This window comes from Syngnathus floridae, chromosome 13 (assembly GCF_059516105.1).
Source record: "Syngnathus floridae isolate MCC-2025c chromosome 13, RoL_Sflo_1.0, whole genome shotgun sequence".
Classification (NCBI taxonomy): Eukaryota; Metazoa; Chordata; class Actinopteri; order Syngnathiformes; family Syngnathidae; genus Syngnathus; species Syngnathus floridae.
In genome coordinates this window covers 13,294,199-13,316,852 of record NC_142425.1, presented here as the reverse complement: position 1 = coordinate 13,316,852, position 22,654 = coordinate 13,294,199, and the positions used below count along the sequence as shown (strand labels likewise).

The following is a 22,654-nucleotide window of genomic DNA, read 5'->3' as shown; positions in this document are numbered from 1 at the left end:
TTTTTCAAACAAGGTAATGGGTGCGGCCAAACGGTTTCTTAAATCCGCCATCTTTATTAGTAGGAGAGACCAAACAACTCAAGGATGCCCAAGTGGAAACATCGAAATGCTCCGGTGCTTCGTTTAATTGAGGCTTCAGTTCCTTCAATCGATGGAAACGACGGACACAATAAGAGGGTAAGCTTGCGATGGCACAAAAATAAACAGTATTTAACTTTTATATTATTGCGTGTCTACGATACCCTCGTTTTCATAGCATTAGCATCATTAGTATCAGTCTTTCCACTGATATTAGCTTTGTGCGCTCTATGGTTTAACTTATGGATGTATTTTGAGAAGTTTTATCAGATGAATTGCCTCGAAAGTGCTCTTTTATTCTTGGGGAACACAATAATGTGTTAAACGCATTTGTTAGATTCTCGCTAGCATTAGCTTACTGCTTAACATGACTGCAATGCTTATTTACAAGACGTGCTCATAAATATTGTGAGAGGATTCATTTTGTTACGTGGTATGTATGGTTGTATGGGCAGTTCTTATGTTGTTGACATCTTTTAATCAATCAAAAAGTTTGCGGCGCAAGTAAACACTACCTCGGCTAAAAAACTACAAATTTGTTACTTCAGTACCAAGTAACTCTCAGTTTCAATAAGGTTGCTGAGACCTGGTCTGGATCGCCACTGCCCTCTCGTGGCAAGTATGGAGTAAAGTCATCTGCTTTTTGAAAGTTAGCATTACTTTGATTAAAAAATCAAACAATTTCCTAAATGGTTGGCATGTGCATACATTTATTTCTAGTACTGCAAACATAGCCTGTCAAACATTTAATTTGATCTGCATTTAGTAACATTCGGCAACCTCATTGAAATCCAAGTCATGAAGGCAGTTACTATAATGTGTGTGCGTAGAACGTTTTTGAGCTTTTGAGGAAGTTGTCTTTTTTTTACAATTTGATAGGCAACACAAACAAAATCATCAGGTTTTGAGTCGTTGTTTGTGGCATTAACAAATGTGAGCATTTACCATAAGTGCCTTGTGTAATCATTTTCTGTAAGGCCATGTTTGCTTTCCGACATTGGATTTACATACAGTATGTTAACCAAAATCTAAACCAACTACCTATACCCTTAAACAAAAGAAACAAAAGGGTTGTACCTTTTATGGGCACCTTCTTAAAATACATCTCAAACAACATTGTGTCCAGAAATACAAGCCTGCCTTTGTGAGAAAACAACTGAAAATGGACATTGATCCCTTTGAATTTACTATTTGCTCATTAATGGTTCACTAAACAATCTTTGATCTTAGAAAATAACATGAGGTAATAATGTCAGACTTAGACGTAAGATAAATTTTGTAAAACCTAAGACATCTGTGTGTCATTTGCTACATATTAAAGCCACTCTCTGCAAAATATATATTATGCGATTTGACCACTTGGGGGCAGCAAATCACAACTTCCTCAGAGAGTAACTGAGCATATTCATGTAGCAAATATTGTGACACACTTTAGAAAGCTGTTTGAGCATTTATTCGAAATTCTTCTCCAGTAGGGCAACTTTGGCAGAATATTAAAAAATGTACATGCTAAGAGTGAGACAAATTTGTGCACTAGTTGACAGCTGAATGACACTATAGTACAACAGTAGATGTTAACTATTATAATGTGATGTCTTTAGTTGTACTAGTTGCACACAATTGACAACTAATGCACAATTTTGCCTTGTTAGAATTGTCATACTAGATGATGGACATTTGGATGGATATCGAATAAATGATCGAGCGGCTCACCATAGATGGACGCACTGCAACAACATGACTTGGGTGATACAATACATTTGGTAACAACTCAGGTGAATTCGGCACAACATGAAGAAAGACCCACATGAAGATGTGCTGTTGCTGTGGCTTCATATGGGCTTAAAGCAGACAACACACACACACACTCACACAAACTCACACACACATGGATCAAAGTCAGTCACATTAAGGATGATATGGGAGGTAGTATGTGCTCATGGCCTAAATCTCCATTTTAATTTTTGTAGTCCAGAATGAGACTAAGAGAGCGCAGATGAAGGCCAGAGCCTAAACACGCAAGTGCTGCAAATAAAACGACCTGGCCTTCTCCAGCCTTTTCAAGTTCTCTGCATCCTCCCGTCGACTGTCAGCGTGTCGGCAGGTTGGCTACGGTCCCGGGGCGTAGGGCCAGCTGATGGAGCTCCCCGACAACTGCATGTCTCGGATCAGCGTCTCGATGGGGGTCTTGCCCACCAGGCGCATGAAGAAGAGCTGCGAGATGAGGTTGGCTGGCACGGCACGAAGAGCCGGCAAGCGCAGGAGCAAGCGGCCGAAGCGCTGGGGATGGTTGGGGTACTGCAACCTCTCGTACTCGGTCAACGCCACCTGGGCCTTCTCCTGCAGGGACTCTACGTGGGCTGGATCATTCAGACCGCATGCATCTGACAGAGGAGGAAGGACCTTGCATTATTGGGTATAAAGACTTTTTTGGGGATTGTTTCTCTGTGAAAACACTTCAGATGCAGTGACATGACTTACCAGGTGAAAAGAGAGCGATGGCTTTCAGGCAGCTGTATTCAGCTGTGTCCACTTGCAGTCTGTTGAGCTTGTCCACTTGGTCCTGGAAGATCCTGACCTGGTCCATGAAGGACACCACCCTCTCGGCAGACATTGGGGACGAGTGGAAGCCGGCCGCTGCCAGCAGGGGGGCCATGTGGAGTGGCAAAGCAGACTGGGCTGCGTTGAGAATGAAAAGTTCGCTCCAGCTCAGCCTCAGCAGCGCCACCTGGAGGAATCAGGTCAGGTGTTTGAGCCAGCGCAATGTCAACGCGTTCACCAGCACACTGACCTGCTCCGAAACTGGCAGCTCTGGGAAGTACGGGATGTTTCTGGCCCACTCGATGGTGCTGAAGAGGAGGCGGGCAGCTAGCTCGCAGATGCTGTCAATGCCCATGACGGAGGCTCCGCTCGCAGAAGCTCCCATCTGCGCCTGGCCGTACGGGGTCCCGTAGCGGCTGTGAGGGTACGGCTCGGCCCGAAGCAGCTGGGAGATGAGCTCCGACACCGGCTGCCCGTTGAAGTAGTCCGCCCCGAGGTGATTGGGCAACACGCCTCCCGCTCCGCCGGCCCGTTGGGAGTTGGGACTGATACCTGAGTGGGAAGGTGGGATGCGACCCCTCTGGACAGCTGCGGGGACACGGGCAAATTTGCTAAACATGGTGGCTGTACTTTTCCTATTAAGAAATATCATGTACATTCTGATAAAGATGTGAAAAATGTAATCATGAATATATATTGAACAGTCCACTTTCCAAAATCCACTTTTGATAATCCTCCAGATGGACAAACAGTCCATGATTTATTTTTTATTTTTTTTGTCCACAGCACTTGAGAGTTCAGCCTTGGCAGGAGTTTCCACTCCCCTGAATGACCTTCCAGTCATACTGTATATATGCCATGGCCATAATAGAACCGCTAAAAGAACACATCTAGCAGCGCCCAAGACTTGCTGGCTATGCTTGAAATAATCTTTCCGTATAGCACTTTTAAATTCATCCTGCAGTGGGATATAATCACCTCAAAAGTTAATGCTACTTTTACTGAGCCAAAGTTGAGCTCCACAATTCCAGGTAGTGTGGAAACAGCTACGGCGTGCGTCACCGCCTCACTCAGTCATTACCAAGCAGGCCTAATATAACCTCTGTTACATGTGAGCTTAAGAGACCATAGATCAGAACTGGAAACTCCAGTCACACGTCAATAGACTTTAACATGACAATTGGTAAAGTTCAAAAAATGAAAGTAGTCACATATGAATATTTAAGTTTCTTTGGGTGATTTTTTTTTTTTCCCCGTGTGCCTGTTCAAATTTTTTTTTTTTCCCGATCAGCCGCTTTTTCCGTGTTATTCAAATGGGCTGGTGACCCGCTTATCACAGATCATCAGCAGCTGCCAGAGTTCAACACCGCGGTAAAAACATGCCTTCAGTTGACAGTATAAATACTCCGCTCGGGTCACTGGCAAATGTCACTGCTTGCTCTCATTGTTAGCAGGTAAAGAAAAAGAAACCTATCTACTGGATCTGTAGCCAGCGGCGTGGTGGCCATCTGGAAGTTCGGGAGACCTTCCGTGCGGCCAATCCACTCCAGGCAGAAATTGTCGCGCATCAGGGAGAGTCCCCCGTTCATGTATCCCCATTCGATAAATTAGTTTTGATGTTGTTGTTTGTTGTCTGCAGGCCTCCAAGTGGGATTTTACTGAGGCACAAATATGGGGCAGAGCACAGAGGCATTTCTGGGGCTTTGAAGGTCCTAAGATTGAAGTTAGTCACATTTTCCTCTTCCGTCGGCACATCATTTTGCTTACGTAAGAAATACCACATTTCATGACTATTTTGAAGCCCAGTTTTATAGTCTTCTATTAATCATGATTTAGTTTGGTTTCAGCCTAACTAATAAAGCATTGGAATTAGCCATTTAGTGTGACGTGCAGAATGACCCGCTAACCTGTATTGCGTATTGAGCTCACCTTCTTTGCGCATGCCAACATGGAAACATTTCTTGAGTCGACAGTACTGGCACTGGTTGCGATGGTGCTGGTCGATTTGGCATTCTCGGTTTGATCTGCAACCCAAATGTAAGGTGATGAAAATCTTCCAACACACAGTGTTTTTCCAATAAGCACTTTGTATTCACATGTTTTCCCTTCCCGCCCCCCCCCTGCTGCCTCCTCTCACGGCCTCTCTGATGAGAGAAAAGTGTGAGCTGGCGTGTCTGAATAGCTCTTCAAGGCTGTGACCTTTGTAAATCATCAAGCCAACACGCCCTTGTGTCGCCTTGTGCGGCAGACGAGCCCCGGCAACATTCCTTTCAGCCCTGGATATGACATGCCGATTAAAAAGACACATTCCTTTCAGGGTTAGCGTATTATTACCAGAAAAGGAATATAGTATGACGGAGAACCCCCCACCCCCCAAGAGCAAAGAGTTTGCAACACTTTGTTGACCTTCAGAAGCATATGTCTGACCTTCAATTTTTTCTTTCCATTTCCAAGAACTTTCCAAATATAGATACGCTCCACTCAGACAAATAGGCTTCCGGCTAATTACCTGCAGGAGTAGTTGAGGTTACGTCGGATGCTCCTTTTGAAGAAGCTCTTGCAGCCCTCGCACGTGAACACGCCGTAGTGTTTCCCGCTGGACTTGTCGCCGCACACCACGCAGTCCAGCACGCAGGCCTTGTCCTCATCGGCGACGTCCACATCGCTGCTTCCGGCGAGGGGCGAAGCCTCCTCCTCCTCCCGCCGCAGGTATACCTTCTCCTCCAGTCCCATGGCGTCCCCGTTGGGGTTGCCCCATCCCCCGCTTACCATGGCCATAGTCGCCTTGGATCATACGCTGACCCGCTCCGGTTTTAAGTCACAAAAGGGGCAATGGGCTGGCTCCAGTTTGATCTCCAAGGTAGCAAAAGGATGAAAAGTTGTCTCTGCGATGACCTTTCCCTCCTTGTCGTCTGTTTGGATTGACCCGGCGATCTTCCCTGGTGCACTCTGGTCCTTAATCTGGCTGCTCCCTCTGTTCTTGCCTTTTGCTCTTGTTTATGCTGCCCTGACCTCCAATCAATGGATCCTGAGAAAACTTTACACACACACACTGAGCGGTTCAGAGTTCAGGCAGGAGAAGAAAAAAAAAGGGTGCAGCCTTCTCAAACCCAGGAAACAATAAATTACACTTTGTCTCCTATTCTGGTCTCCACTTTCATTCACAGACTTTCTTTCCCCCCTCTGAGAAGAAGAACAAACTCAGCTACAGTCACTCTGCCGCTCTATGCGTGACTGCTTTCTTGCAAAAGGACAAGTGGGAGGAAAATAAAACAGTGCTCTCCTTGAGGCAGGGTTAAACTACCCTGCCCTCTGCTCCAACTTCTAAACTCGTCCAACCAGTTCCCGTGCAGTGCTGGGGTGTTATCTGCTGATCTTGGGCCAGCTCGAGTCCAGACTCAACTCTTGACTTGTCGAGGCAGAGGTGACACCGATGAAGGGGGAGCAGAAATGTTCATCCACTCAGAAACGTTGTGACCTTAAAGTGATGCAAAAAAATATATCCATAAAAATGCTGACACTGGCTTCAGGCGTTCTATTCAAACCAGAGAGGTCTGAGGAAGACAACACACTCCCTCTTTCTCCTGGAAAAATGCCTCTGTGGTTTCTGCGGCAACTAAATTCATTAGTCCTCTTCTCTGAAGTTGACTTCTGTTTTCTTTGTGCGCCTCCAACTCTGCTGCAAAGGCTCAAATGTCACAAGACAAATACAAAAAAAAAAAAAAAGGCAAAAACAAAGTCGACCTCCCGTGAGACCGTTTTTTTCTTCTCTGCCTTGTTAAGTCACTGTCCATCCAGCAGTTACAAGCAGAGGCCAGAACCTCTTCACATTCCCTGCCAGGGAGTCAGGGTGTACTGTTGCACTCTGTCGTCCTCCTCCTCCAATAGGAATAAATTAGCCCAAGAAGCAGGAAAAAGCCGATCACGGACGGAACGGAGTCTTTTGGTGAAGCGGACCCGGCCGGTCCGGCTGCCTCTCAGCTTCACGTCAGCCTCTCTCCGCCTCTCCCGGCTCGGTCTCCCCCTTTAGGGAGAGTTAGCGTGTGTCTGTGTGCTCAGGGATTTGACACTGCTATTCAAGCCCTGCCGTTGCCATGACGCCAGATGCCTTATAAGGCCAACAGAGTCAAAGAGCACAGAGTGGGCCACAGCGCACACACACAGCGCCGCTGCCGCCGCCGCCGCACACACATAGTCATAGAGAAAGAATGCCTGACTGGCTGCCTGTTTCCCCCCTGACCTCGGGCCATGGAGAGAGCAGGAGGAGTTAACCCCAACACTGCCACAAGACAAAGAGGAGGGGGGGGGGGCCCGAATGTCACATGGAGCGTATGCTACCCTTACTCATGTTCCCCACTCCACTCTAATCCTCCGAACTTCCTGCGACATTGTTGACCCAATAATATCAGGGAGGGCCTGTTGTTGTTGTAGTGCGACTTGTGAAAAGGTTATATGATAAGGCCGCGGCCCCTTTTCACACCTGCTCCTCACACTCACTCGTACGACGAGGGGGCTGGAAGACACACCACCACCACCACCACACGCACACCCGCTGGTCCCGAGTTTCTCGTGTGTTATCGCATAAATCATTTTGCTTTAAGAAACAAATAGGAAGAACTAAGGAATAGGTCAGAAATAATACAAATCAAAGCATATTAGGTGACTTAAGAAAGGAAAGTAGTCATTTCATAAAAATATTTGTCATCTTTGTGGTAGTTCAGAATTTTTTTGGGGCATCTTTCATGTCAAGAGTCAAATGAGGGCAATAAAGTTGCAAATCGTTAGCCTGATAACGTTAGCCTGAGTCATTTTCAACTTACTGTCTCAATATCAATAAATATTACCAATGTGCTTCAATTTCTTCACATCTCATCCAAGTCATGGTCAAGGTTGGCAACATTGTTAAATTTGATGGGTCCCACCCTGCCCCAACAACGCTACCAGGCTAACCGACTGACCCCTCCCCTAAAAAAAAAAATGCTGAAATATTTATGACTGCTTCAAAAAGGTTTTCTCATCACATGCTTGTGCAGGAATGTCACCGGAATGGAGAAAAGGTTTTCCCTTCCTCGCCATCGTCTTTGTCTGAGAGGAGCAACTCCCATCCCAAGTAAAGCTGTCACAACACGGTGCACTTGGACAGAGCACATAAGGTAACTTTAACCTACATCTGTCACAGCCAGACTCATTGTGCATGGCTAGCCCTTTTGTTTGGTGTATCAGGGGCCGAGCTAAGCTGCAAACTGAATTAGTGCTGTCTTTTAAGCGGCTCTCTGGACTGTACACAGACAATGCAAAAAGATTCAACCATGGAATCATATTTATTCACTTAAATGGCTGTTTGGCTCCTCCTACAGATTTTAAAAATCGTCTTAGCACTCTTATAATGTGAAGTGTAATGGATGAACACTGACTGACCCCCCCTGAAATATGCCTGGGGCCACTCAGGGGACAGGCCAGATAAATGATTTTTGGGTATTTCTTTCAACATTTTAGACATTTAATTTTTAAAGAATTTTTATCAGCATTTTCTCTAAAAAAAAAATTCTGGTGTGTAGATTTTTGTGTGTGTTTTGTGGACCCCCTGAGATACACAAAAGTTTTCGCTTTAACAAGCACAAATACAATAAAGTAACAAGATAACATCACATCACAAACTGGCAGTAATGCAAGCAGAACTCATGAGACAAAACAAAACACAACCAGTTGCTTCTCTATTTGTGCTCGGCAAATGGACACGGTGTTGATTGCACATTTGCCAGTGGAAAAGTTGAACTGTTTAACATTTGTATTTGCTTGCCCCCAACTGTTTTCTGGGCAGATTAGGGAGGAGTAATCACTCTTAACACATTACACACCACAGGATAATCACCGAGGATAATCTTTCAACGACGTCCCAGAATCTGGCCTCTGTTGACTTTGATCATTAGGGAGGCAAAATGATGACATTTTGCTTGATTGTTGGACCATTGGAGTCATGTTGGTGTTGTCCATGTGTGTCATGTAAGATTACACACACAAAGTTAGTATTAACTTTACTGTTTGTTGGATAATGGATAATGCAGTGGAGGCAAGAATGGCATTTGGTGTGTGCTCTTTGAACCGCGGGGTCAAGAATGCAGCTGCTCTCAGCATGAAGTCCACTTCTGCGGCGGCGGCGCATTCTTAACACAGTCAGGAGTCCACAAAATGGCAGCAGGCAACGCTTACCTGAGTTGTGCACAACACAAACACACACTGGTTGTATATTATCGATATATACTGCACAGGTTTAACCAGTCCAAGGCCTGCGGGTAGTCGGACATGCTCAATTGCGGTCACTTGAATTATCTCGGCAACAGAACACAAAAGTGCCTTTGATGAGTCTAAAAACATTTGCACATGCTAGCTTTGCATGCGTGTGTACAGTGCCGTGAAAAAGTTTGTGAACCCTTAGGATTTTACAATATATTTGCACTTTTTTTAAAGAAATGACGGTGACAAGTTTACAAAAGTGTTACAGGATATTGACACAAGGCTAGTTAGCATTGACACAAATCTGCAAAACCCTGTTTTAACAGGAAGCATAAGAAAATAGCAAAAAAATCAAAACACAGGTGTGAATAAGTTTGTGAACCTTTCCACCTATAGAAGTTAAAACTGACTGTGTGACATGTCTTTCAATACTAGATGACTTCGGGTAATTTCATGTGACTTGACAGACCTTAAAGCCACACTTGTTGTATACGCACCTGAATGTACTTGTCATTTAGTAGAGCTATACCTGCGTGGACACAAACATTACAAATCTAGCAATGGGAAGATCTAAAGAGCTGTCTCCAGACCACAGAGGAGCAATAATTGCAGCTCACAAATCTGGAAAAGGTTACAAAACCATAGCCAAAGATCTGCAGCTACATGTTTCAACTGTAAGACAAGTGATTTACAAGTACCAAGAACATGGAGTAACTACTTCACTTCGAAGATCTGGTCGTCCAAGGAAGATAACAGGCAGAGCAGAAAGAGAGATGGTGAGAGAAGTCACTGATAACCCCAGACTTACCTCTAGAGACCTTCAGAAATCTCTCTCAAGCAAAGGAATTGAAGTTCATGACAGCACCATCAGAAAAAGACTGGCTCAGAATAACCTTCATGGAAGGGTAGCAAGGAAGAAGCCATTACTATCAAAAAAGAATATTGCAGCTCGGTTAAAATTTGCTCAAGAGCACATAGGAAAGCCTCAAGAATTTTGGAACAACATTTTATGGACTGATGAATCTAAAATAGAACTTTTTGGCCAAAATCAAAACAGATTTGTTTGGAGACGACCAAACACAGCTTATCAACAAAAGCACCTCATCCCTACTGTAAAACATGGAGGAGGACGAGTACTCGTATGGGGCTGCTTTGCAGCAGCAGGACCAGGGCAACTTACCATCATAGAAGGAATCATGAATTCCGAGGTTTACCAAAATATTCTGGAAGAAAACGTTAAACCGTCTGTAAAGAAGCTCAAGTTAGGAAGAAACTGGATGCTGCAACAGGACAATGATCCAAAGCATGCAAGTAAATCAACATCGGAATGGCTCAAAAAGAAAAAATTCAATGTTCTGGAGTGGCCCAGTCAAAGTCCAGACTTAAATCCGATAGAAATGTTGTGGTCGGACCTGAAAAAAGCAGTGCACCAAAGAAAACCATCAAACCTTGGACAACTGAAGCAGTTCTGCAGGGAGGAGTGGCCCAAAATCTCCCCAGCTCGATGTGAGAGACTCGTCAGTACTTACAAGAAAAGATTGCAAGAAGTCATTGCTGCTAAAGGAGGTGCAACAAGCTATTAACTCTGACTGTTGGCAAGGGTTCACAAACTTATTCACAACTGCGTTTTCATTATTTTGTTATTCTTGTGTGTTTATAGTTAAAATATAGTCCTATTAATTTGTATTCAGCCATAATGGCAATGTGTCACCATTCTGTAACACTATTGTGAACTTGTCTCCGTTATTTCTTTAAAAAAATGCAAATATATTGTAAAATCCTAAGGGTTCACAAACTTTTTCACGGCACTGTATGTTCAAACCCTCGGGTGAGCAAGGTTAGGAGAGCAGAGGTCAACATGTGGCAATGAAGCAGTGAGCCAGGAAGCGCGTGTTCTTTTGTTTTGGGGTGGAGCTGAGGCTGAATAGCATGTGATCAACATCTAATTGTCGATACACTCTTATAAAGTCACCTTTGAATTTATTAAAAAGTAACATAGTATAATCATTTGAGCGGTTGTCATTTAGTGTATTTATGGATACAAGTATGACTATTTATCTGTTGAAAGAGTTTGACCTATAACATTTTAAGTGTGCGAGGAAAAGCACATGACTCCCTGTTCCTTCCTCATTAGCCCAAAGAACTTTGGCCCAAAGAGCAACCTCTCTCTCTGTCTCTCGCTCTCTCTCTCTCTGCCCCCCCCAACAGGGGCCTTTGACCTGGAGCGAATGACAGAGCAATTGAGAATAAACAGGGCAAAAGAACCTGCTAAAGGAAAACATCTGCTCGTGTGAGCGCGGAGCAACACACGGCATCCGATCAATAGCGTGCTGGCAAGAGATGGTGGGAAAGTTACCATTTGGTGTGTGTCCTTGTCATTCAAATGAGCTGTCTTGCAATGGCTGTGAACAAGGTATCAAGTCATTGTGCGTGGATTTGCACGATTGGCTGGATTTGTTTTGTCAGCAAATTGTGTCTTTGGTGGGGATGCACCGCCCCAAGATGAGCCAAGCGGTAGCCCGAAGGAGCGAGTGGCCCCTTTGATTATTTTGGGATCATTATAAAGATTTGTTTTAAGTTGTAATGACATAGTTCACCACTAGATGGCAGACGTTGCAGAATAGTACTCCATCAGATGGGGATTTTAAAAAAATAGGAAACAGTAGCGAAAAATGTCATATCTGATCGTCAAGTCTGAAGCGTATCTCGACTCAGAAGAAAAGCACACAAACAACAGTGATTGATTTATCTTCAAAAGAATCGTTGATGGTTCATTTAAAGTGCTCGACTTGTTTTTGTGAGTACATGGAAGAAGTCATTTTTTTGGCATCAGGGCATTATCTTAACACTCAGAGCAGCCACAACATTTTGACTTGACGCGTTTGTAAATCTTTGTCCAAGCTGCTCTGTCAGGGTGTCCTAGACGCTGGCTATAGAGGTCAAATAAAGGCTCTTAGGGCTATACTATGAACTTAATCTGCTCAGTGAAGATGACTCAAATACCCAAACAGGATTAGTGGGAAGCCCCGCCCCTTGCTGTCTTTCTTCCGTAAACACCTTAGTGCAGTCATCTAACAGCCGACCACAAGCTGCCGAGTAACCTCATTAGCTCATGTCGTCTGTTGATCTTATGTTTGTTTTAAATGAGTTCCCTCTTACTCATATAAAACAGTTCACAAAAAAAGCATTGAGTATTTGTGTAATATTTGCTATTGAGCTTTAATGTCATTAATATCTATGAATTCGTTTTTGTCACTGTTTTTAAAATGTATATCTGAATTAATAATTTAATTTATTTATTGTAAATAATAACATACACTATGCTACCACTCAAAACAGTTAGGAATATTACAATTAAAAATGACAATGTATTATTTTACTGTTAAAATAAAAACTCTGGCCCTGATATCAACAGAAGCTATTGACAAAATCATCAGTACGGTTGGGTTGAACATAATATTCTTTCAAATCGCTTGGGATGAGATGAGGATTATTTACTCGGGACAAATATTGTCAGCAGCCCGTGCGTGTGGCCGAACGAATGCAAAAGCATATTTGATTGAGTTGAAATGCTTTGCCCTGCTCTCCATCACCTCACTGACCTCTCCATTGGCTTGCAGGTATCAGCTCAGTGGAGATCAGTGGAGAGAGAAGAAGTGACTACGGAGCTGTGACAGGTGAGCTCATGGCTTTAGAGGAAGGAGAAAGGGTGAGGCCACCACCTGTGATCCCTTTGCACGGATTACAGCATATTAAAATGAGGAAAGGACGCCGAGTAAATGAATTGACCTAAAACCTCTGAGTCACTGCACCCTTGCGTGCGTTGGAGAGTGAGACGGCAAACCATGTAACGCTGAGTGACAGCTTCTGTCGTTGGGTATAAATCCCAGGCACTGAAAATCTGCAACCTTCCAGCCTGTCTGCTACCGGAATAAATTGCTGCTGTACAGTTTGAGGGAAGGTTAATGCCGCATGTAGTGATTTCGCAACACAATATATTTAAGAATGCATTTAGAGCGTAATAATAATAATAACTATTATTATTATTATTGTCATTAGTAATAATAAAATGTATATATAACAAAACATATATATATAATTAAAAAATAAATTAATATTAACATTTTCAGATCTGTTAAAATCATAAAATAGTCTAATCTAACGTGACAAAACAACGAAGGCCTGCTCCCTCATCTGGTGAAAGTTGTTGGAACAAAGTAAACACGAGTGAGAGCCAGAGAGGAAGAGCTAAGTGTACAGAGTACTCAAGTGTCCAGATAACGCCGTCAGCAAAAGTCACAGTGACCTATGGGACTAGTGCATGTGAAGAAATGGCTGCCACAACTAAATTTACACACAGTACACCACCGTTTTGGACCAACATTTACAAACATTCAGTCAGCTCTGAATAAATTACACACAAGGTTCCAGCATTGTAAGCTCTACAAACACAAAGTTTGAGGTAATAGTCTTGTTGTTTTTAAGAAAAAAAAATAGATTGACATTTATTTTCATGATTTGGCAAAGATACACATAACGACAAGATGAAGCCAAGCTCCATTTTGTCTTGCTTTAGCTCCTTCCAAACCAGTTCAACTGCTCCGCTGGTCTGACCGTAGCTGATTTCTCCAAAAGTGAAGAGAATGAGCTACTGTGACGCCAGTATGGATGAATTTACCGTCTATCCGCTCATGATAAAAGGTCAACCCATTGTTTCCACACAATGCTCCGTCTTTGATACTAGAAGAGTCAAGCGGCGGTTACGACCGTGGCGTCATCTAAAAAAAAAAAACCTTTGATGAACTCAAACGTTGGACATGCTGCTTGGAAAACGGGAAGAGATCATCTGCTCTAATGGCAGCTATTATAACAATAGTGACTGTGACCTGGACGTGTGGGGGGAGCGGGAAAGACGAGGCCTTTACGGCGACCTTTGCCCGGGAAACGGCGGGCTGGCCAAGAGTCAGGGCGCCAGGGACTCGCCAGCTCGTCTGCCACTGTCAAGCCTCAATTCAAGGCGCAACACAACAGCCAGGCATCGCTGTGACCCCGTGGGCGTGACATTCAACCTTTGCCTTAACCTCATGACCGTGGTCCACAGCTGCGGTTGACCTTTTTGGGTGGGGCGAGGCACAGGGGGGAATGATTGAGAGATGACTTGCGAGATTGAATGTGGGAAGCAAGGACAGAAAGGAGTAATAATAGAGAGCCGAAAGGAATGCTATTTTTATTTATTTATTATTCAAATTTTGCACAATTTAAAATTATATTTAATATATTTAAATATTTTCATAATTTAATGAATTTTTCAATTTAAAACGGATTCTTATCACTTTTGTTGAAAACACAGAGGCTTCTGTTGCCATCATTACTTAGGGGAGAGCAAGAAAGTGCTCAGTGTGGCAACTCTGTCGCTATATTTAGCATCTTTTCTTACCCCCTTAGTGCTGATGTTTACAGAATTGTGCTTCCTGTTATGCACGCACAACATTTAGACTGGTCAATGCGGGAGTTTGTTTAAAATGTTTTTAATAAGACACAAACAATCTTGAAGGAAACAACATCGAATGACAGACGCATACTGGAATCACAGAACAGTTTCTTCCCTCCTCCATTCTGAATCTTCTCCCGCCACCTTGGACGTTTGGTTGTGCTGACTTTCCATCATGGCTGCTAGTTTCTGCTCCAGCTTCCAAACTTGCTCCCTGTATCTTCTGCGAATGTGTCTGTACGAGCTCAAGGCCTTACTGGAATGATGACGATTTTGTTTTAACGCATCACTTGTGAAGGTCAGGAATGGAGACAAACATAGGGTACCTGTGAGCTTGCGCAATCCGTGCCACGTGCTCATCGCTGTTGGAGGCGCTTTCGGGAAGCGATGCATTCAATGAGTCATGAACAAAGGCCAATCTCTTCTTCAGGGCTTGTTCCCTAAAAGCCAAAGAGAAGATGAAGTGCAGAGCTTCATTTCCAGTCTTGATTGGCAGCTATCGCCCAATCCAAAGTGTTTGCTCACCTCTGAAGTAGCACCTGCAGTTCCTTCAATATGGGCCTGGACCTGAGCCCAGACACATCAGCATCACTACACCCTTTATCTGCATTCTCGCAGAGTCTCTGAAAAGGGAAATAGAAATTTACTTTTGGATCATCCACAATACAATTGAGGTTATGACTTGTAATTATCTAAATCTGTGTCCCAAAACTTTTGTCCGTCACGATCTACTCTGCCATGTCCTTGTCCTTTTTTGACAATGGCAGAGGTGTGAAGAGCAGCTCTAATCTAAAGACCTTGTTTGACCAAAATAACCTTCTCGGCCTGGAGGGATTGGATTGTCTGCTTTGGTAGCTAGATGTATGATTTCCCGGGTGGGACACCCAGATTTGATTCGGGTTCTGTCACAAAAGACCAACGTCCTGCTCCCTCTTGTACGCTTCACCTTGACTCTGGGTGTGCTGTCGTTGGTACACTTCACCTACCTGTTGTTCAGTCTTGCAGTCCTCCGGCTTTTCTCGGAGACCTTGGGGAACACGTGCTCCAGATGCTTCTTGTGCTTTTTGGGCCACCACGCTCCACTCCAGACACCTCAGCTCTTTCTCCTTCAGACGGATCAGAGCACGGAGATCTGACATCTCCTCCTGAACCAATAAGCGAATTTAGGCTAGAACCATTTTGCTGAGCACTAAAATGTATCTGATGAGGTCATTGCCTCTTACCCTGGCTGTGATCATCTCATGGAACAGAGATGTTTTATCTCTCTTGCCTTCCACTGGCTTGTTATCTTTGGATAAATGTCCCACTCTCATGGCAGACTCTGGGCTGATTTTTTCTGGGTGCGGCCGTGGCTTCGGGAGGCAAATGGCCGCCCGCTCTCTTTTTAGCCGCTCAATCAGCTGACGGAGCGCAACCTCTCGATCGATCGCTTCGGGAGTTCTGGAGTTACAAATTGCAAATAACAATTGCTAATATTGGTTTGGATTGCTTTTAAACATCACCTCTGCATTTTGTGTCTTTCCATCTCCTTGGTGACATCAGTGAAGGCGGTGGACAGCTCCTCACTGTCACTTGACATTTTCCTCTTCTGAAGCGACGGACTGCTGCTAGTCTGCTGGTCGTTATTGACCCCTGCTGAGGACAGTTAGTTTTCTTCACACAAGACGTGCACAAAGTGTTAATCAATCACCTGCTCCGTTGGTCAAGCATTGCTGCCTCTGAGCGTCGTAAAGCGACAAAAGTTGGCCGTAAGCCTCTTCGCACTCCTCGCTGATAAAAGCAACAAACCACAGCAAAATTCTGATACGATGCTACAATGCTGACTAAGCGTGTTTTATTTGCGTACCAGTATCGGAGAGCCAAGTGCGCGGTCGAGCACTCGGCCTCCAGCCTCTTTAATGTAATACCGATCTGCTCACACTCTGACCTCCTTCGCTCCAAAGCAACAGTCAGACGCTCATTCTTGGTCTTCAGCTTCTCAATGTACCTGGAGAACAGCAAAAACATTTGGTATCTAGATGCCAGCCGTGGTGGAAAGAAGAAAGAAGCAGAGTAAAAGCAACCTATTCAAGTGTTCTATCTCAGTCTCCAGGCCGTTAGGGCTTGAACAAGGACTTCCTGAGGTGACAAAGCTCCGTGGGGAGCTGTCACCTCCTGAAGATAACGAGCCTCCTGCAGTTCTCCTGAGGAGTAAAGGAGAACCTGGAAAGGAGGAGGACATCCGGTCTGCGCTGCCTGAAGATTTGTAGGGAGGAGAGCAAACGGCTGACCTCCAGGCCCTCTGCTGACCAACCTAGTAGAAAACAGAAGAACTTTCATGTGTCCACAACAAAATGAGTCAGCACGTAAAAATATGACAGAAAATAGGATTTTGCGACTCCTGGGAAAACAAATGACAAAAACAACAACCTTGCTCTTCTCCTCCTCCACCTGGTTGATGCTGTGTGCTCTCTGCAGTTCCACCATTGGAGCCTGCTTTTCCATGACTACCTCCTGGAATGTTTCCCTACCCATATCCGATGGGCAAGCAATCCCAAATTCCTTTTCCATCTCTTCCAAAATCTGCAGGGGCCAGAAGACCCAAATTGCCGATAGATGAGTGCACATGATTATTAGCATTTGTTGCTGTGTCAGCACCTTTGTGGCCTTGGCCCAGCTATCCTGAGCTGCTCTTAGATGCTCTTTGGGTTTTTCTAGCTCAGAGGATGTGATGGGGGCCGCCCAGGACCGTCTGTAGTTGATTGAGTCCTCCACAGCAGTCAGAGCACCTTTAAGTTCTGTCCACATGACACTACTGCCCCCTAGAGGAATTAGTGTGAAATTGTGATTAGTGCATTTTTTTAATGCAAAATTGATATTCCACATTATTGCCATAATTTATTCCAAAAAATAACGTTACTTTTGTTGTCCATACAGGACAAGAATGAATACATTTATTCTTATTTACTTTTGTTTTTAAATGTATTTAAATAAGTGAAACCTCGATAAGGCAGTGAAGGTCTACATTTGACTTCAGACGTGGTGATATTCTCTGGAATGGTTCTCACTAGTCTGTGTGAAAGCAGGTCAGGAAACAGAGGACTGGATGGTCTTGGTGGCCTCAGATCATCCGGTTCACTGCAGAACACAAGAGCACTAGTATCAGGGGTGTCCAATCCAGGTCCAAGAACCAGAACCCAGCCCAGCCACAGTTTGGCTTTTTGATTAGTAATTGTGGCAATGACAGTACCCGGGTGCCTTGAGCGAGCCCATCTTTTTGTTGACTTCAGCGATGATGCTGAGCAGCGTGCCCACTTCAGCTTCACATTGAGCCAGTTCTGCCGGTGAAGGCTCCAGCTCAGGGTAAAGGCCCCTGTGGTCCAAAGGCATCCTCGGCTCCTTGCCGCTGCCAGACGCCGTATCCAAGCTGTTACACCGGACCAAGCGAAACTGCTGCAAAAGCATGTGCTTGACTTTTTTAATATGTCCCATTTTAATGTTGGAAATTCAAAGTTACAAGGTACAGACAGCTAACTTTATTAGTAAGGAATGACTCATTTAAAAGGCTTTTAGTGACTTTTTGAGATGAAATCTGATGTGCTCGCAAAATAGATGGGTTTTTGGCACCTATTGTTTTGAGCTGCGGAAAAGGGGGGAAACTAAAACATCCTGAATGAAACTTCCTGCCTGTACAAATAATTTTGCATCAAACAACTTTGCACGAAAATCACCGACAATCTTGTTGTCCATCTAGTACAAGTACAGTATTCTAGCAACGGTTAGGCTCAAATGTCTTACTAATGAATGTGTTGGGTAAAAGGAATATTTGATTTTGCAGAAACTTCTGGTAACATATTTGAATTCCTCCAAACAAATACATCCAGACAGAGAACAATAGGGATACATTCCTGTTCTGCGTGACTATCCCAAATATCCACTAGATGGAATTCCAAGACCTAACATGTTTTCATGCAGTGTATTCATGTTTGTGTACATTATAAGAGTGTGAAAATGAAATATCAAGTGCAATTTTTCTGCTGCAATACTGTAATAGCCTAACATGAATATAGGATTTATTAGGTTTACTGCGGCCGCCTTTCATACTTTCTTCATTCTTCTACAGTGAATGATGTTTTCTCAGTGAATGAACACTATTACAACGTTTCCATAGCTGCTAAAACATATTACGTCATTGAACAAAATAACACCACGTCACATTTTAAAAACGAATACAGAGCCTACCTCCATACTTGACAGTTGGGGCAAATATCAGCGGTAGATGTCCTCTTCCCACCGCAAAACACACCGAATATGATTTTATGCAGTTAAATGTTCATTAGAACTTCAGCTCCACTCTGCATATCTGCCAGCCAGTATTTAGTATGATGAATGAAGTAAGTGGAAAGTCATCCCCACCCATTCCTCGTCACTTTGTGGCCCTTCCTGTTTTGTCCAGTCTTACATTTCATGCTTTTAAAATAGCAGGCTATGAAAATTGGTGTGAACGCAGGATGTGTGCATATTAAGTATGAGTTTATTATAGTTCTGAATTATGTTGTTCATGTTTTAGGAAACGTGCGCGGGCGGGCGGGCGAGCGTTTGTGCGTGCGTGCACGCGTCAGATAAGAAATTCATTTGTAAATAGACCATTAGACATTCATGTGGTAATGCATATACGTATACATTTACTTTTGGGTTTTGTTTTGTTTTGTTTTGTTTTGTTTTGTTTTGTTTTGTTTTGTTTTGTTTTGTTTTGTTTTGTTGAGGAGGCGGCGCGTCTTATTTGTACTAAACTACATTACCCACAATGCCCAGCAGCCGCTTTTGTTGTCATTTCCTGTACGTAAGTTCAAAACAAACGCTAGCTGCTTGGCTATACGTTAGTCTACTTTCAATGAGTTTTAAGGTGTTTGGGTCTGAGAACTAACAAAGCCATTCATTTGGTAGGTCTACTCCTTACTTGAATCCTACGTCTTTTCGCACGGAGTAGGTTGCTCTTTAAAATTCCCATTGAGCCTAGCTAATGCTAACTGCTCATTTTTGCTAATGCGCTGTCGTCCCAAAAATATCGTGAAATGAATTGGATGTGTATTTTTTTTTGCTACCACGTATTTCACACTACAGCAGTCCACGAAATAGCATTAGTGATATGATTCAACAACATGCTGATTATTGATGAGGACAAGCACTGTAGCAAATAGGCAGATGGTTCAACTATCATCTGCCATCCCACTAAGGTCTTGTACTGAACTCAGCAGCCGGTGTATCCATGGAGACGCCCGAGCCTGGCCCTGCAGATGGTGAGCAGCGTCTGGTGGAGCTGAGACCACGAACCCGCTCCAACCCCGAAGGTGCGGAAGACCGTCGGAGCAGCACAGGTAGCCTCGGAGGCGGAGGGAATCCCGCTTTATCGCAACCTGCCGTGGGGAGCCGTGTCGAAGGGGAGGGTGAGGCCTCGACCAGCGACAGTCCTCCGACTTCCACCACTACGATCATCTCCACGGCTGTGGCTCAGACCGTCACCCCTGTTGCCGCCGCAACGACCGCCACCGCCGTCCAACATGCTTTGGCAGCTGCATGCAAGGATCGGCCCAAGGCCACGCCACAACAGCCCACAATGACAACCGCTGTCCCCCCACCAGCAGAATACCAAATCCGAGTTCCTCGTGTCAACTGTCCAGAGAAAGTGGTAGGTTGACATTAAGGGTTGACATATTCTGAGAAATGTTAAATTGGAAATGGATTGGGGATGAGTAATATTGATATAGATTTTCTTGTTGGAAAGATTGTTCAATATTTCAAATAATTATGTGTTGTTTTCTTCCCTACAGATCATCTGCCTGGACCTCTCTGAAGAGATGTGTTTACCCAAGCTGGAGTCTTTTAATGGGTATGCTCCTGTTGTTCTAATCTAAATGTTCCTCACCCCAATGAATATGATAGTATTTTTTGTTTTTGTTCATCTTTCCCTCCAGATCTAAAACAAACGCCCTGAACATCTCCCAGAAGATGATCGAGATGTTTGTCAGGACAAAGCACAAGATTGATAAGCGGCACGAGTTTGCTCTGGTGGTGGTTAATGATGATGCTCTGTGGGTGAGTCAGGGACACTTACAGGATTCATGTAACCTCCAATGCAAGCTCCATATAAAGTGACTACAAAAAGTCTACACACTCCTATACAAATAGCTGCTTTTTGTGATGCAAAAAAAAAGTTAAAATGATCCCTGTAGTTGGGGATGTCTGTTTTACAAAATGTTCCACTTGATCTCAGCTCTCAGGCTTCACTTCAGACCCTCGAGAACTATGCAGCTGTCTGTATGACCTGGACACCAACGTGTGCGAGCCTTTCAGTATCCTTCCATTCAGGTACCATTCAAATAAGTCATTTTTTAGTTGTAGCCTTAACTCCTCCTCCTCAGACCTGGAAGATCTTCTCAGTGTCATGTAAGCACTTTCATAACACCTCAAATAAATCTGCATGATGATGATTTTACTAAGATAGGCTTGTCGGTTGAACAGTCGTCAGAAGATCGAGCTGCCATCAATGGAGAATGTTCAGACGGTGCCGCCTCCATACGTGGTGCGGACCGTACTTATTTACAGCCGCCATGCCGGACAGCTTCAGCTCAACCCCTCTGAGGCGGTCAGTGTAAGTAACACCGAGATGCTTGCCATTTGCATTTACGTTGAGCATCCACAGGGGGGCAGTATCTCATTTGTAATGACTGCAACAATTTGACTTTTAAGAGCTGGCAGTCTGAGTGAGGCCACAACACGTTTATTTCTTGTTGTGACCTTTAGAAAATGCTACAATCTCCCTATTTTTTCTTCGACGTGGTCTACCTCCACAATGGTGCCGAAGAGCACGGCGAGGATACAAGCTGGCGGGTGAGTGGAGAAACTTTCTCTAATTTGACACTTTATATCACCCAAGCAACAAGTGTTGTGTTTTCTATCTCCAGGACAACTATACATCTTTCTGCAACCTGGACTCAAAGGACATGTGCTATCGCTTCGAGGTTCCCTTGAGCGGCCCCGCCATCGAGCTGCACAATTGCATGGCCAAACTTCTCGCTCACCCTCTGCAGAGGCCTTTCCAGAGCCACGCGTCCTACAGCCTCCTGGAGGGAGATGAGGCGCAGGATATTGAGGCCACCGTCTAGAGGAAATCAAATACAGTATACTCTGCTCTTGAATTAAATTCTCGCCCTGTATATAGTTGTCAAGTCGTCAGAAGGTGGCAGCGTTTCTCCTGGAAATTCAAGTAGAAATGCCCGACTCCAGTCCGGAGGGCCGCAATATCCACATTTTTCTTGGTTTTCCGCCTCATGCTGGCTGGTAGAACAATGGACTGAATCATTATCTTAATGAATGATTTCGCTTATCCACTTCTGGCGTGAATATGACTTAGGTTCTAAAGACGTCTCCTGTTACTTATCTAAAGCAGTTGTTTCTTTCTTATCCCTCCAGCACAAAGTTTCCTGTTTTTGATCCAGCATCAGTCTCCACTTGTGATAGTTCTTCACTTTCTGTCACTCAAGCCTTCATAATTGAGGTTTTCCCCGTTGACGGCATGTTGTTAGCGAGACAATGGGGAGCAGGAAAGCTCAGGGCCCAGAAAGACCTTTCCCCTTTTTCCAGTGTCGGCGGGTCCTCACGTCACGGCTGCTGATAAGAGCGTGTGTGCGGTGCGGGAGGGCCCAGCCACTACTGCTGGGAGAAGTGGTTATCCGCTCATCCCTGAAGAATGACAGCTCCCCATTGTTTTCATTCCTTTACTCCTCCGCTGCCACGACTCCTTTCCGTACTTGCTTGGGACAGGATATGCTGTGTTCTTATTTTGTTCGTCTGGGGAATTTGGGGAGGAGCAAAGCAATGTAACATCATTAACAGAAATTCAATTACATCACTGAGAGTCTTTAATGATTTTTGATGTTTGTGAGGGAGGGTGTCAAAAGACCAACCGGGTTTTTCTAACGGCTTTTCGACTATCCGTCCTTGAAACTCAGTGCTATTACAACTGCAAAAAAAATCATAAATGCAGATTTTTAAAAGATGCTCAGTGACTGGATTCTGACAGAGGGATCCCAAGTATAAATATAGAACGTGGTTTAGTGCTAAAACCATTGTGAAGATTATTTGCCTCAATTTGACCTTAGTACCTGTGCTTTATTTATTATTTATTTATTCGTTCATTTATTATGGAATTTACGGTATTATAAATTGCAAGAACTTGCTAATGATACAAATCTTTAATATTATTTGACATGACAAACTGTAGAATTTCAATCTATTTTTGTAATAATGACTAAGTATGAGTTGGTGAGG

At 44.1% G+C, this 22,654-nt stretch overlaps 3 protein-coding genes across 9 annotated transcripts; 1 reads left to right on the top strand and 2 right to left on the bottom strand.

The window, feature by feature from the left end:
- The first annotated feature begins 30 nt into the window (after window positions 1-30).
- On the top strand, window positions 31-22,249 carry babam1 (BRISC and BRCA1 A complex member 1). 6 transcript variants are annotated; one of them, XM_088393497.1, is made up of 15 exons: window positions 31-177; window positions 3,911-3,990; window positions 4,074-4,386; window positions 7,653-7,772; window positions 12,474-12,530; window positions 18,894-18,949; window positions 19,088-19,162; window positions 19,582-20,012; window positions 20,155-20,213; window positions 20,299-20,419; window positions 20,598-20,676; window positions 20,746-20,770; window positions 20,846-20,975; window positions 21,128-21,214; window positions 21,289-22,249. In XM_088393497.1, exons 8-15 carry the CDS (start codon window positions 19,593-19,595, stop codon window positions 21,487-21,489), a joined length of 1,122 nt encoding a protein of 373 aa, XP_088249623.1. In that variant the 5' UTR covers window positions 31-177; window positions 3,911-3,990; window positions 4,074-4,386; window positions 7,653-7,772; window positions 12,474-12,530; window positions 18,894-18,949; window positions 19,088-19,162; window positions 19,582-19,592; the 3' UTR covers window positions 21,490-22,249. The 6 variants fall into 6 exon arrangements, with proteins under 6 accessions (XP_088249623.1, XP_088249622.1, XP_088249624.1 ...); XM_088393496.1 differs by lacking the exons at window positions 18,894-18,949; window positions 19,088-19,162; XM_088393498.1 differs by lacking the exons at window positions 18,894-18,949; window positions 19,088-19,162 and having other exon boundaries at window positions 19,579-20,012.
- On the bottom strand, window positions 760-6,711 carry nr2f6b (nuclear receptor subfamily 2, group F, member 6b). Its single transcript, XM_088393494.1, has 5 exons — window positions 5,129-6,711; window positions 4,549-4,643; window positions 2,870-3,207; window positions 2,560-2,806; window positions 760-2,462 (listed from the first exon to the last, which is right to left on the bottom strand). The coding sequence occupies exons 1-5, from the start codon at window positions 5,395-5,397 to the stop codon at window positions 2,188-2,190; spliced, it is 1,224 nt and encodes a 407-aa protein (XP_088249620.1). The 5' UTR covers window positions 5,398-6,711; the 3' UTR covers window positions 760-2,187.
- Window positions 14,193-18,723, bottom strand: ushbp1 (Usher syndrome 1C binding protein 1). Of its 2 annotated transcripts, XM_088393491.1 has the most exons (14): window positions 18,566-18,723; window positions 17,574-17,776; window positions 17,325-17,461; window positions 16,982-17,145; window positions 16,754-16,906; window positions 16,408-16,637; window positions 16,191-16,331; window positions 16,035-16,114; window positions 15,847-15,976; window positions 15,568-15,784; window positions 15,331-15,489; window positions 14,870-14,967; window positions 14,671-14,784; window positions 14,198-14,600 (listed from the first exon to the last, which is right to left on the bottom strand). In XM_088393491.1, the coding sequence occupies exons 1-14, from the start codon at window positions 18,569-18,571 to the stop codon at window positions 14,441-14,443; spliced, it is 1,992 nt and encodes a 663-aa protein (XP_088249617.1). In that variant the 5' UTR covers window positions 18,572-18,723; the 3' UTR covers window positions 14,198-14,440. The 2 variants fall into 2 exon arrangements, with proteins under 2 accessions (XP_088249615.1, XP_088249617.1); XM_088393489.1 differs by having other exon boundaries at window positions 14,193-14,600; window positions 16,754-17,145.
- Window positions 22,250-22,654: the final 405 nt, after the last annotated feature.